Source organism: Thamnophis sirtalis, unplaced genomic scaffold (genome assembly GCF_051295495.1).
Source record: "Thamnophis sirtalis isolate CommonGarterSnake01/CBP01778 unplaced genomic scaffold, rThaSir2_p1.2 scaffold_3, whole genome shotgun sequence".
Lineage (NCBI taxonomy): Eukaryota > Metazoa > Chordata > Lepidosauria > Squamata > Natricidae > Thamnophis > Thamnophis sirtalis.
Window position 1 is genome coordinate 76,308,990 of NW_028261383.1, and position 15,017 is coordinate 76,324,006.

Genomic DNA, 15,017 nt, shown 5'->3' on the forward strand with positions numbered 1-15,017 from the left:
TGTTTGTCTTAATTTTTCCAGATAGGTGATGATAAAGCTATTAGAATGTTTGCTTCTACTTGCAGGCTTGTTCCTATACTCATGAACAGATTGTGGAAATGATGGAGTTTTTAATAGAATATGGACCAGGTCAGCTCTATTGGGATCCAGCAGAGGTGTTTCTCAAGCTATGTTGTGTACAGCTCATGCTTCAGCTTATTTCAATAGCATGCAATTGGAAGACTTACTATGCAAGGTGAGAGAACAACAGGATATGAAATACCTTATAAGTTGAGATGGCAGTTGCTTCAGGACAACTATCCTCTGTGGTTAATATATATTTATTAATATTAACACAGTTTGTTTGTACCTGACAGATTTCTGGAGTTCCCCATAAAATTAATAAAAACAATATACTCTCTTGTTTTTGAAAAAGACTATCCCGTGAATTTATTCAGTTCACTTTTCCTTTAATAGGTTTCATAATGCTTTGAGTTATATGTATTTCATTTTCATTTATCAGAAACGACACGGTGCGTTACGCGTTGGATGTTTTGGCCATCCTCACTGTGGTTCCAAAAATTCAGTTACAGTTAGCTGAGGCAGTGGATACCGTGGATGAGGGAGGAACATCTATTTCTATTGTGGGTAGGTGAAACCTCATCTCTCGGTGTGCTTCCTACAAATACCAGTGTCAATGTAAAACTTTTAAATTCTGAGCAAATGGACTATGACAAAGGATCCTCTTGACTGCATGGCTCTAGTTAGTACAAATGATTTCTTTTTTAACTGGATGGTTTCATCTGTCTGAACAGATTAACTCAGGTTGGGGGGCAGGGGGGCGGGGAGAGACATATGTAGGATGTTGCTGCTTTTGTCCAAATGATTAAAACAGTATTGCACCCTATGCTTCACTCCTTTTGTACATGTGCGACAACATGTATGAAGCACATTAAAAAAAGAATAGGGTTTGTATTATACATCACTGTTTTCATCAGCTTGTTCTCTGCCTCTCACTAAGGTGTATGGATAGATTTGAAAGGGAAACTAGAAGCAAAGACATCTGGTTCGTTATTGGCTCATTTTCTCTCACACACACCAGCTTTAGAATTTTCATTTCCAATTATTAGGTTGAATTATACCAGTGATGGCGAATGTTTTTCTGCTTGGGTGCCAAAAGGGTGTGCAATCCCCTCCCCCCCCCCGCGCGCATGTGCGCAGGCCTCACTGTGGACGTCCTGTTGGGCAGTTGGGAGGCTTTCCTGAAACCTGGGGAGGGAGAAAAATGGCCTCCCCCTGCCCTACGAAAGGCTGAAAATCAGCTGGCACATGCTGGAACTGACATAGGGCAACACCTCGCATGCCCTCAGATATGGTTCTGCATGCCACCTGTGGCACGCATGTCATAGGTTCGCCATTACGGAATTATACCCTCCTAATCATTGTGAGAGAATCTAGTGCTATAACATTAAGAATTATTTGAAAGAATGAGATGTTCAAGGGATTTTTAGAATGAAGCTGCCTTTAACACTCTTTTTTGACTGCTTTATTACTAATCCTTGTAGGAATTTCTTTATTTCATGGCAATGGGGTCTGTTGAGATGCAGGTGGGAAAAAATAAGGTTTAGTCTGTATTGTGTATTGCTCAACATTTTCACTAGATAAACACAGATTTGTGCAGCATTACATGAGTCAAAAGAGACATCACTCCTATAATATACAAGCAGAGCCATTGTTCTCTTACACTAATGTGTGATACATTTTACTTGCTAATGTTTCACTTATTTTTTTTTCTTTTTTTCAGGTATCAGCATCATTTTGGGGCTTGCCGAGGGTGAATTCTTTATTCACGATGCTGAAATCCAAAAATCTGCCCTTCAGATCATCATTAACTGTGTCTGCGGTCCAGACAATCGCATCTCCAGCATTGGCAAATTTATCTCTGGCACACCTCGTCGCGCACTCCCCCAAACACCCAGGAATAGTGAGCATACTTTGGCCAAGATGTGGAACGTGGTGCAGTCAAACAATGGCATCAAAGTGCTGTTATCCTTGCTCTCTGTCAAAATGCCCATTACAGATGCAGACCAGATCCGAGCATTGGCTTGCAAAGCTCTGGTTGGGTTGTCGCGAAGTAGTACAGTCCGGCAGATCATCAGCAAGCTGCCCCTGTTCAGCAGCTGTCAGATCCAGCAGCTAATGAAGGAGCCTGTGCTGCAGGATAAGCGCAGCGAGCATGTCAAGTTTTGCAAATACGCTGCGGAGCTGATAGAGCGTGTCTCAGGAAAACCCTTGTTGATTGGGACCGATGTCTCTCTGGCCCGACTGCAGAAGGCAGATGTGGTGGCCCAGTCGAGGATTTCATTTCCTGAGAAGGAGCTGCTCCTTTTGATCAGGAACCATCTCATCTCTAAAGGGCTAGGAGAAACTGCTACCATTCTTACAAAGGAGGCAGATCTACCCATGACAGCAGCTTCTCATTCCTCTGCCTTCACCCCAGTTCCTGCCACTTCATCTCCTGTGTCTCTGCCTCGTACCCCTCGCATAGCAAATGGCATTGCGGCCCGGTTGACTAACCATCCTTCTGTTGCTTCTGGTGCTTCCTCTGTTCACCCTCAGCCAAGACCAGCTGGCTGCCAGGGCCCACTTGCACTGCCAGGCCCATCTCATGCCACCAACGCCCCAGTGATTGGCAGAATTAGCTTTATCCGTGAGAGACCATCTCCCTGCAATGGCAGAAAAATCAGAGTGCTTCGGCAAAAATCAGACCACGGCGCCTACAGTCAGAGCCCAGCTATCAAAAAACAGCTGGACAGACACCTGCCTTCCCCTCCCACCTTGGACAGTATAATCACAGAGTACCTTAGGGAGCAGCATGCGCGCTGCAAAAACCCTGTAGCTACTTGTCCCCCCTTTTCTCTTTTTACACCCCACCAGTGTCCTGAGCCAAAACAGAGGCGCCAAGCGCCAACTAACTTTACCTCGCGGCTGACCCGCAGGGCAGCCTTCCCAAAGTATGGCGGGGTAGATGGTGGATGCTTTGATAGACACCTTATATTTAGCAGGTAAGGAAGATGGTTCTTTATTCCTACGATTTTTTGGGCCATGCCATTTAGAAAGTGGATTTGGGTGCCATACCTTGGCTTGGACAAAACTGATTGCCTTGAGACCACAAGGAAGACTTTGCTATATCACCTCTATAGCATTTCTGAGCTATTGGCAAGACCCTTCTTCCTTTACAAAGAAAGCTGAAGCCGTGTCTTTTCTCCTAGCAGACTAAGATGCAGCTGCCCAACCTCAGTCGCGTTTGGCTGTTGCTCCTGTTTCTCCTTTTCCTTTCCTGAAAATTAATTTTCTTACTTAGTTGCTCTTTCATATCCCAGGTTCCGTCCAATTTCTGTGTTCCGGGAAGCAAATGAAGATGAAAGTGGCTTTACGTGTTGTGCATTTTCTGCACGGGAGCGATTCCTGATGTTGGGCACCTGCACAGGGCACCTAAAACTCTACAATGTCTTTAGCGGGCAGGAGGAGGCCAGCTACAAGTGCCATAACTCTGCTATCACGCATCTTGAACCATCCAGGGTAAGGAAAAGACAGAGAATATTCAGGTCAGGTACACTTTAATAATAGCATTCTCTCTTTCATAAGGATTGGGAGATTAGGCAAAACTCCAGGAATGAGAAAACATTACAAGTTGTGTTTAATAGCACAACAGGATGTTACGGCCTGATTTTATTGACTTAGGTGGGATTTTTAGTCATTGCTTAAAATATAGGTAGTCCTTGACTTATGTTCACAATTGAACCTGGAATCTTGGTTACTAAGTGAAGGGATCATTAAGTAAGATGTCACATAACTGATTTCAGGTGTTAAGTGATTGTACAGGTTGCTTAGCAATCCCAAGTAGGGAGTGCAGAGTGTCTCGGGGGTGGGAAGGGAGAACCTGATTGAGACTGTTCATGAGCTACAAATGCTCCCTGCTGAAATCCAAGCAGGATTTTCAGTTCCTGGGAGAGATACAAGCATGACATGCACCCGGCTTCTCAGGGCCTCTCCCACCTCCCCTCAGTGCTCCTTATCTTACTACACTGCATCTCGGCTCTCCACTTGGAATTCCTACTCATCTCTGGGGACTGGCTGGACGAGCTGCCTGCCAAAGAATGTCTTTCATATTGACTTTCTGGGGAAGCCGGCAGAGAAGACTGCAAATGGCAATCAGATGATTGTGGGTTGCATGGCAAGCAGTTATAAATGTGAACAACTGGCAAGCACCCAGATCATGATCATGTGACTAATGGGGGAGTGGAGTGTGATGTTTTATAATGCAACCTTTTTGAGGATGTAACTTTTGACAGTTGTTAAATGACCAGTCATAAATTGAGGATTACCTGTAACCTATCATAGATCACTCTATTCATTATGGTTTAAAACTTTTTTTCTGAACATTCAGAAGATTGAGGAAGAGATGAGCTTCCAAAACCAGTCTCTATTTTCTGATCTTTGGAGATGATTGGCTTATGCCTGAAATGGAATCATTGTTCAGTACAGTTGATTTGTAATAACCATCTGGTCAGACCAAGCCAATAGTATGTTAGTGGTTTTATCTTTGTATAATTGTGACCATACTACCTTAAATTGGCAAGAGTATTATCTGCCTAGGTGGCGCAGTGGTTAAATGCAGCACTGCAGGCTACTGCTAGATCAGCAGTTCAGCGGTTCAAATCTCACCGGCTCAGGGTTGACTCAGCCTTCCATCCTTCCGAGGTGGGTAAAATGAGGACCCAGATTGTTGGGGGCAATATGCTGACTCTCTGTAAACCGCTTAGAGAGGGCTGAAAGCCCTATGAAGCGGTATATAAGTCTACTGCTATTGCTATTGCTATTGCCTAGAAGAGTATTTTGTACATTGTGACATAGGTAGAAATTCCCCTTTCTCTTAAAAGAAACCCCACATGCTGTCCACATGCCTAAAGAGTGTCTGCTTTGACTTCTCTTCCCAAACTGCAGGATGGTTCTTTATTGCTGACATCTGCTTCCTGGAGCCAGCCACTTTCTGCATTGTGGGGAATGAAATCTGTCTTTGAAACCAAGTATGTATGCTTTCTAGCAATCAGTGCTTCTCAACCTTGGCAGCTTTAAGATGTTGTTCTTCAGTTTTCACAATTCCCCGCCCAGCACACTAAGAATTGAAGTCCACAAAGTTGCCAAGGTTAAAAACATTACTCCTTTATGGTGATTTAATTGTCTTGAATGAGCAGGCCATTAATCGGGCAATATTTTAATATTTAAAACTTTTTGGTTTTAAATACTGTATAATATTCAGGCTCTTTAAAGTAGCCAAGATGTGTGATACTTTTTTCTATTAGTTCCTGACAGTTATTGCGTATTGTGTATACAAAGAACCATGTGGCACAGTGGTTAGAATGCAGTATTGCAGGCAGACTCTGCCCACAGCCAGGAGTTTGATGCTGTCTGGCTCAAGGTTAACTCATCCTTCTGATCCAGATTGTTGAGGACAATATACTGACACAGTACATAGTACTGTAAAACACGAGGTGAAAGTCTTATTGCTATTGCAGATGTATTCACATATACTAGATAAAAGCACATTTTTTTGAGTGAAAGCTTCGTTCTTTGTAGTTGGCTGATGATGTGCTTTTTCCTCGCAGGCATTCCTTCACGGATGACCATTATGTTGAGTTCAGTAAGCATTCTCAAGATAGGGTCATTGGCACCAAGGGGGACATTGCCCATGTAAGTATTGGTTGTTGAATCTCAGAAGAAATACAGGGTTACTTACAAGCCACAGCCATTATATACAGCACTTGAAAATGCAGAGAGCGAGGTTATTCCTAAAAATACGTTTCATGGCTTGAAACCATTAAAGTGAGATTGGTGGTATATAAATTTAATAAATAAATACTACTAAAAATCTGTAATCACTGCCATATATTTTTTAACAAATAGAAAAGTGGTGCTAAATGACAAATATATTGATTAAGTGCACTGGCATTACTTGAGAGAATTAGAAGTAAGCTCAGAAGTGATCTAAAGTTCAGATATGTTTTGTGGGATTAGATTAGATATTCTTTAATATCAAAATGTGCAATATATTCTTCAAGACACAATCCTACCTTTGAACATCTGTAATTATAGCCCTAATACTTCATGAGAAAGACTGTTTTCTGGAACATATGCCAGAATTCATATTTATTCCTTAAAAAGCAAACTGGTTATACATCAGCAAATGTTTCCTAGTTGTAAAATTAAATACGTTGGAAGCTTTCAAGACAGAAACTGTAGAATCTGGCTTTTTTTTTTAAATGATAGCAATTTATTTACCTTAGGAAAAATAAAGATGAATATTGAATCCAGAATTCTGTGGGGAAAATTCTACTCAAGGGAGATACTCTGAATAGAGGAAAGATGGCAGGATTTGAGTGGAAGATGATAGCTGTAAATTTTGCCAATTTTCTTTCTCTTAAAAGGAGGAGGTGACATAGTTGCACTGCAAGAGAAAAGGAAGAGTTAGTGAAAGCCATGGTACCATTGCTGCAGTTGTGTTGCGCTGCTAGCTGTCAAACAACTGGCAAGCTAGGCATTGTGGCTAGCATTGCTTTCAATTTTCTCACAACATTCCAGAAGATATAACAATTGTTTCTTATGACCTGATACAAGTCACCTCTAGCCCATTTAGCCCATGCTGTGTGTATCTATTAAAATCTCGGCACTTTTCCTTCTGCTTTTTGTTCTTATTCCTGCATTTTTATCTTTAAGCAAGACGTTTTTCTGTTGATTTACTATTCTTTCTGTTAGCCTTCAACTATAATCTGATCTGGGTTCATACTATGGTCATTTGTGACAAGCTAAAATGTTAATTCTGAACTTCAGCAAAGTGCAAGTGGCAGTTAAGAATCCGGGATGTAATCTATTCTGACAAAAAAGGTAAAAGTAATAAAGCCAGATGCTCAGAATATAAAAGAATAGATTACTTTACGAAAACAATTTTAAAAGAAGGGAATAAGATGTTAAATGTTATTGAGTATTAATGACGGAATGTTATCATCTTCCTTTTTGTTTTGTGAATCTTTTTCACCACATACTACATTGGGCATTATTATGTAACTCACTGCCTCTAATATCAGCTAGAATACTTTTATATTGCAAGCCACACATTCAAATATCAAAGTATAGTTTTCAGCCCAGCAGTTTTGTTTCGTGTCATAGAATATTCTATGGCTGGGATGGCGAACCTATGGCATGCATGCCACAGGTGGCACGCGGAGCCATTTGTCAGAGCACGCAAGGCGTTCCCCTGTCAGCTGGCCAGTGTGCATGTGCGCGCTGGTCAGCTGAGTTCAGCCTTTTTTAAAGCCATTTTTCACCCTCCCTAGGCTCCAGAGGCTTTTTAGGAGCCTGGGGAGGGCAAAAACAGCCTCCCCCCACCGAGGCCCTCCAGAGGCTTCAGGAGCTTCCCTGAAGTCTCTGGAGTGCAAAAAAATGGCCCTAAGGGCAAACCCAGAGCCTTCAGGGAAGCCTCTGGAAGGCCCCTGAAGGCTCCGGAGGGCTTAAACTGGTCCTACAAGCAAACCAGAAGTCTGTTCCTGAAATTCCAGTTTTCCCGTAGGGCCGGTTTTCTGCACTCCGGAGTCTTCAGGGAATCTCCTAGGGCCTCCGGGAGGGGAGAGGCTGCTTTTACACTCCCCAGGCTCCTACGAAGCCTCTGGAGCCTGGGGAGGGTGAAAAAAGCATGCAAAAAATAGACACGTTTGGCATGCACGCATGCGCACTGGGGGGGGTGTCGTGCATTGCATTATGGGTGTGGCACACCCGCACACAACCCGCCTGCATTCCCCCCGCTTATGGCACGTGAGCCAAAAAAGATTTGCCATCGATGTTCTAGGGCATAGGAATGAATCTATGAGAAGTGAGCAACAACCATGCTTTCTCCCTGGGTTATTAGATGACAAAGTTCTGTTCGAGGCCAACTTTTCCCTTAATCATTTGGAGACAGAGGCCGAAGAATTTGTGAGGTTTGCATGTGACACCAAATGGTCTGAGGTAAACTCTAAAAGACAGAAATAAAATTTAAAACTAATACGATTGTTGGATTATTCATTCTTCATATCGACAACTTTTAAGATATATGGGTTTCAACTCTCAGAGTTCTCCAGCAAGCATGAGGAAAACAAGGTAGATGAGAATCCATAAAATGTGAGTGATTTGGAAACGGTTGCATGTGCTTTTTTGGACAAAATATTTGACATGTGTTGACTAAGTTATTTTCTTTTTTCCTTTTTCATCTAAAAGATCTATGATATTCAGACTGGCAACAAGCTCTTGACTTTGTTTAACCCAGATCTTGCAAACAACTACAAGAAGAATTCTGCCACCTTTAACCCCACAGATGACCTTGTCTTAAACGATGGTGTCCTCTGGGATGTTCGCTCTGCACAGGCTATTCATAAATTTGATAAATTCAATATGACCATCAGTGGCGTTTTCCACCCGAATGGATTGGAGGTCATAGTGAACACAGAAATTGTATCCTTTTTTAACCTTAACTCCAGTGTCTGTTGGAATAGTAGAGGCTGGTAGGAAGAGCTTACTTAATTGTTTATTTAATTTCAAGGTTTATAATAAGGTCATACAACTTAAATTGTGTGACTCTCAGCAGCACATAAGATAAACCCAATCCTCTTTCATGTGAGAACTCAAAACGAAAATCCTTAATTGTGGAAATAACAGCAGGTTGTAAACTTTTTGGTCTTGCTTATTGTCAAGTCAATTGAAGTTGTCTGCTCAAAGTGACTAAGACAATACATTTTTCAGCAGAAGGTATAAACAGTACTGCTCTGTAGTACAGAAATGAACATACTGCAGCCAGGTTTCTAGGAGCCACTTTTTAATGGGATGGGTATCTATACACATTTGGTTAATAAAGCAAGAAAATTGGGGGAAAGATAAGAAAAGCACGATGGAAGAAGAGATGGAAGCCATTTAGAAAACAGCAAAAACAAGAAAGCCCAGCACAGTAATGAATCCAGATTTCTGGAAAGGGCAAACTCTTTTTATCCTGATAGTCTTGTGTATGGCTGAAGAGAAGAAAAAAGGATTGGTAGAAAAACAGTAGATTTATAAAATATCCTTTTTGGGTTTCCTTTGACTAAAATATTTTTCAGTTCAAATATAGTTGAACCGTAACTTTTTGTAGAATAATTATTATATCAGTGGTTGTATTTTCAGTATACTTTTAAGATTCTCTAGCATAACATTTGCCTTTATTACAAAAGTGAGAGCAACTATGACTCTCCTAACTTTAGAGTCTGGTGATCCATGGTAGATCCATCCCACCATAAAGACATCTGTGAAATTCTGTACATGAAGAATTAATGCAAGGTCAATTCAAAACTTTTAGGTGATTTTGCAAGCTGAAATGAAATTTGGTGGGTAGATTCAAAAGTATTATTCTGTGATATATGATTCAAACATATATGTATCATGCAAATTGAGGAAATAATCCATTAGATTATTCAGATACGTTACTATAATTGTTAGAGAAATTCTGTCTCATGGCTGGGCAGATGATGGCGAGTGTGAGGCTGTCATTGGAGCTGGAGAGCGAGATCCTTTACTAATGTCCCTTATTTATAGTGCAGAATCTTCCTTAATGATCTCTCCAGTGGGACTTGCGGACTTTCCACTTGTTACACACAGTGCCTGCTTTGGATCAATGCCGTGTTGTTTTCAACCATACTGGGACAGTTATGTATGGAGGTAATGACCGGTTTTCATTATGTGATGGCATCGGGAGAGCTATAGATTTTGTTTCATCATACTTTCTAGCAGTCACCAAAACAGCACAGTGGGTGTTGCCAAGATTTGCCAAGTGAAAACACTTTTTAACAGGTCTTGAGTTGGCAGTAGACTTCAGAAGGGGCTGAGGTTCAGTCTTAGCTGAATCTCTAGCATTTTCACATAGGATTGGGAAAGGCTGTAATCTGAAAAGTTGGGAGGCAATTGTCAGTCAGGGCCAGCACTTCTGAGTTAAGGGAGAAGAATTCTGATTCATGAAAGCAATTTTCTATGTTCCTGTATATATATATTAACATAAACAGTACCCTGCTGATTGGACTCCTGGATTATTTTGGCCAGCAATCTGTTCTTACAATGGCCAACCATCTGCATAAGGATGGCTTCTATGGACTTCTCTGGAAACTCGCTTAACATTTTCCCTTACTTTTTTTTAATGGTGCCTTTTTCTCCTTGTTTAGCTTTGTTGCTCCATTTGGTATTCTTTGAATCTTAAACAAAATGAATCATAACTAACTAAAATGGAATTTAAATTTCTAACCTAAAGTGTAGTACAGTTGTATGGCTCTATATTTTCTGATTTTTTGATAGTAATCTTATTCAATTATAGGAGCAAATATGTATTTAAAAACAAAAAGATTCATTTAAACTCCTAAATTCTTGTGTCATATGCTTCCTCTCCTTATATTCCCTAAAAATATTTTCTTTCTTGATCAGCTATGCTACAAGCCGATGATGAAGATGATTTGCTGGAAGAGAGAATGCGAAGTCCTTTTGGATCATCCTTCAGGACATTCAATGCAACAGATTACAAACCAATTGGTAAAGATTATAATTGTTCCTATTGAAATAAACCAAATGAAATTATGATTTCAGCTGCTCTGCTAGGAAACATTTATTATCCATTTACTATCATCATCTTTCCAGAATGTAAATTTGGTTAAACATCAAAAATGATTTTTTTCTGTAAAAGTAAAGAATGAAAATATAGGGGGAACAAAATGCCAAATACATAAAAAAATCTCAAAATTTGTTCAGAGTGGAGTACTTCAGTAAAGTATATTATGTTTGGCAAATTTCCAAGGCCAAATATTCAAAAAATTATAACAAGCGGAAGGAAAATCTCTCTCTTTCCTTTCCTACTACATGGGGGAAATGAAAACACTACCTTTTTATTGATGAAGTATACTACTTCAGTTCAGAATCTGTTCAAAATTTGTTAGTAGAGGAATCAAAAGATTACTAAACAAATAGTATGAGAAAATCTCCCTCCCACATGCTGTTGAAATAAAAGGAGGAGGAATGAGACAATTGTATATTTATTAGAGACTGACTTTCAAGCTGCATGTGATTCCTCTAGCCTCCATTTTGCTATTTCAGAGTACTTCTAAATCATGCTGATTAAATGCATTACTATGGGTTATTTTTTTAAAAAAAAATGGTCTGACCCTCTAAATCTTTGTAGATTTTGAACTCAATAGTTAAAAAAGGGAGGAGAACCAACATTTCTTTTTTCCCCTTCCTTCACCATTTTTCCTATTAGTAATTTCATGGTATGATCAGAAACATGCTTTCTGTCATCCTCATAGGCTAAAAATTGTAGATCCCCAGCTAAAAATATTGCATCCTGGGGTATTTCAGATAATTTCAGAGCTATACGTTTAAAAATATCTTTCTGATATATGTCTTGTAAATTGCAGCAAGGAATTGCCTTTTCTACCCTACATCACCATTTTCTCTTTCCTGTCTCCTTCTTCACTAAGGCCATCCTTTTATGTGGAGGTTGGCCTTGGGGTTCTAGACATACAGTAGATAAGATACAGAATGCCAGATTTCACAAGCTTAAAGGCTACTTATCCAGCTCTGGGACTTTCCAGTGTCCGGTTGACTTCCTTATATGTCTTATATCTATATTATATTTTTTTCCAGCCACCATTGATGTGAAAAGAAACATCTTTGATCTATGTACGGACACAAAGGATTGTTATTTAGCTGTTATTGAGGTAAATTTTATAAATAAACACACACACACACACACACACACACACACACACACACACACACTATCATTGAAGAAAAATAATCATACAGTGTTCATTAATAGCTTTGGCTGGAAAATTAATTTACTATGTTGTGCTGATTGTTCCTTTTATAGAACCAGGGAAGTATGGATGCCATGAACATGGATACTGTTTGCAGGCTATATGAAGTAGGCAGACAGCGTTTGGCAGAAGACGAGGAGGATGAGGACGATGATCAGGTGAGAAGCAGAGTTCTGATGAATGCCTTGTTTCTGGTGACAGGCGGTAAGAAACTTTTGACTTATTGAGTGCTTAATTATGTATGTATGTATGATTAAACTTGTCAGTCAGTACCTCTAATGAGGTAGCTAGGCTTATAATTCTATGCAGGATCATCATAAGATGTTCTCTTATGATGATTTGTGGAATTTCTTGGGCTTTTGCTTCAGGTAGCCAATCATGAAATGGCAAGGCTTGGCTGTGAAATTGTTCCTGGCTAAATAGGAAGAAAGATTCAAGCTTGCTTAAAGATTCTGCTGTTTGTTTCCATTGTTTTACTGATATACCTGTAGTTGGCCATTAGGATATCTGAAAATGATTATTACTCCTTGTCTTTTTAGGGCTGCAGCAAATAACGTATGCAGTTGAGATGAATGCTCAGCTGCTGTTCTTGATGCACTTTGGTGTCACATTTTTTGTTTGATGATTTGGGTTTGTCATTTATATGGATAATGATTTTTTTTAAATTATTTCAGCCAAAAAAATGGTGTTTATGCAGATAAAGTTAAAGGATTGTCATGGCAAAGTTTAAGAGAATAAAACAAGTAAATAGTGTTGCAATTTGATTTTCTGATTTATCTATTAGGGTAGATTCATTAGGCAGGATTTCATTCATTGCCATTGGCATTTCATTTAGTTTTTGTAGGTGCCGAGTGTGATGCAACCCTAATAACAAGCACTAAACTTTTCATTGCTAATCTTTTTTTATTACTCCATCTGTTATGAAGTTCAGTGTTTTCTTGAGGTAGCAGGCTCCTTTCTCAACATGTTAATTTTTTTTCAGTTTTCTGAAAGACAGGATATTGCCTCTGTTTTTAAAACTCCTTAACACATATTCCATATCTTTTCCTGGAAAGCTCTGTTGCAATAAAAGGTTGCAATGAGATCTGGGCTTAGGCTGGCCCTCTTGCTGATATACATTTCTGTCTTAGTGTTTGCTTTTCTGACCATATTTTTATCTCCTCTAAGGGCAGTGGAGGATGAGTTACAATCCAAAGTCAATCTTGGAGAGGGATACTGATTTGCCCTTCTATATAAGACACTTCAGCATTTGCAAGAGCTGAATTTCTGAATGATAGAGCCAATATTAAAAATGAGACAAAAAGATGTTTTGCAAATGGAAACACAGAACAATTCCTTGGGACTTTGAGGGAAAGTTACGTTTACAACAACAGTTGCAATTTTGGCAAGTCTCTACTGTTGATCTGTAATGTCTTTTAAACCTTTTACATTTGGGCTACATAAGATTTCTGAAGACAAAAGTATACTACATCCAATCTTTCTAGTTCCACATTGTAAAGGCATGTTGAGATTGCATAGAAAACTAAGCTAAACCAATTCAATGCACTGTGAGGTTATTTTCCCTTGCCCAGCTCTTTCTGTCCTCTCCTCATAGGTTTGAGTCTGCAACCTTTTAACCAGTCTGTTGGGTTTGGGTTTCCTGTTTGGGCTACCCTGGATGAGAAATAGCTATCGGTGCCTCTGCTCTCAGAAAAGTCCTGCCTCTGGATATGCTCTTTTACCATTAATAAACTTGGGGAAGGTTTTTTTATTGTGCTGTAATCCATCTTTTATTAGTATTCGTATAATACTAAATTAACATTCCCTCCTGAATAGAAATTTTCCCAATATATAGAATTTCTCCATCCTGGTTTGGACAGTATCATAGCTGAGTGTGCTGAGAAAGAAAACTGTGCTGCCAAGAGGCTTGCTCCATTCCTTTGGTTTGCACAGAAGGGGAAGAGAGTGTTGTGCAATGCTGCTTTCATCATTGCCTTCTCCTCCTCCTCCCTTTGGACCACCACCTGCACACACTTCTGGTGATTGCAGTATGGATGTAAACCTAGCTGAAAGCAACAACAGTCTCTGCTTATGGAGTAATAGCTATGTATTTTTGTAGGATAGCTAACTTATTTAATAGTGTGGGAAAACAACTACATTTTATTTCATTCTTAGTATGTCGCATTTCCCAGCATGGCACACAGGCCCAGCTCAGTGGTCTCAGCTCTTCCTTGAATCCATGTCTGATTCTCTTAGTACAAAATAAAGACTTCAGTGACTGAAACACAAAAAGTCACTTACAAAATGAAGGGACTCTATGGAACGTCTTCTCCTCTAATACCAGGGAGTTCTTTTTTGCAGCACCACAAATATTTTATGGAGCTATGGTAAAAGGTCATGCTGTCTCCTCTAGCTTTACTGCCCTGGTCATTGCAGCATGATTTTTAGTGTAAAAAAATGGATTAGTTGCATATCTTCATTATAAATATTTAAGCCTTTTTTATGGGCTTGAATAAAAAGGGCAGCCAAAACTGTAGAAAGATAAACACTTGGGAATGCAAATATTTGAGAAATTGCATAAATGTAATCAAAGTTCCTTTTGAGAGAGAAAAATTATGGCACACATATGCTTTATTTGTTTTGCAACAGGTTGTTCTAGCTCATAATAGTTTTCAATGTGCAGCATTCAAGGCTGTTCATACCACTTATTATCAAAACACATGATATTTCACGTTAGGTATAACACGATGAAATTTCATTGTTCTTCAGCCTGTTTGATTATGGATATGAATTACTTATTAACTGTTAATGGATTATTTTTCTCAAAAAAATATTCCTTTTGCATAATGCATCCAAAATATTTACAGTATTTTAGCTGCATTCCTCATAAGATTCCAACCAATCTTATCACTGATTTTTAATCATTAGGCAAATATGGCAAATCACAGTCAGCTTTAAATCCCAAACAATAGCCTTTAAGAACTAACTCCCTGGAGCCCATTTAAGTAGCCCATGCAATTAATTACTATTAAAAAGATCTATACAAACCAGGCCATAAAAATAAAACATAACAGTGTATTCAATACAGCTAATTAACAATGACTGTTGGGACTAGAATTTATGTTGCTAAGCAACATCACCTGA

At 39.5% G+C, this 15,017-nt stretch overlaps 1 protein-coding gene across 5 annotated transcripts in view; it reads left to right on the forward strand.

Annotated features, from left to right (window-relative positions):
* The window catches only part of DCAF1 (DDB1 and CUL4 associated factor 1), a 44,368-nt gene that overhangs the window by 20,417 nt on the left and 8,934 nt on the right, over nt 1-15,017 (forward strand). For 4 of the 5 annotated variants that reach the window (XM_087709226.1, XM_087709229.1, XM_087709227.1 and 1 more), the window contains 11 exons: nt 66-235; nt 503-627; nt 1,784-3,044; nt 3,363-3,561; nt 4,987-5,069; nt 5,649-5,733; nt 8,290-8,523; nt 9,663-9,756; nt 10,510-10,614; nt 11,722-11,795; nt 11,948-12,052. In XM_087709226.1, the coding sequence (XP_087565352.1) occupies nt 66-235; nt 503-627; nt 1,784-3,044; nt 3,363-3,561; nt 4,987-5,069; nt 5,649-5,733; nt 8,290-8,523; nt 9,663-9,756; nt 10,510-10,614; nt 11,722-11,795; nt 11,948-12,052 (2,535 nt within the window). Of the gene's footprint in view, nt 1-65; nt 236-502; nt 628-1,783; nt 3,045-3,362; nt 3,562-4,986; nt 5,070-5,648; nt 5,734-8,289; nt 8,524-9,662; nt 9,757-10,509; nt 10,615-11,721; nt 11,796-11,947; nt 12,053-15,017 lie in introns of those variants that run through there. The other variant, XR_015695917.1, reaches the window with a different exon arrangement.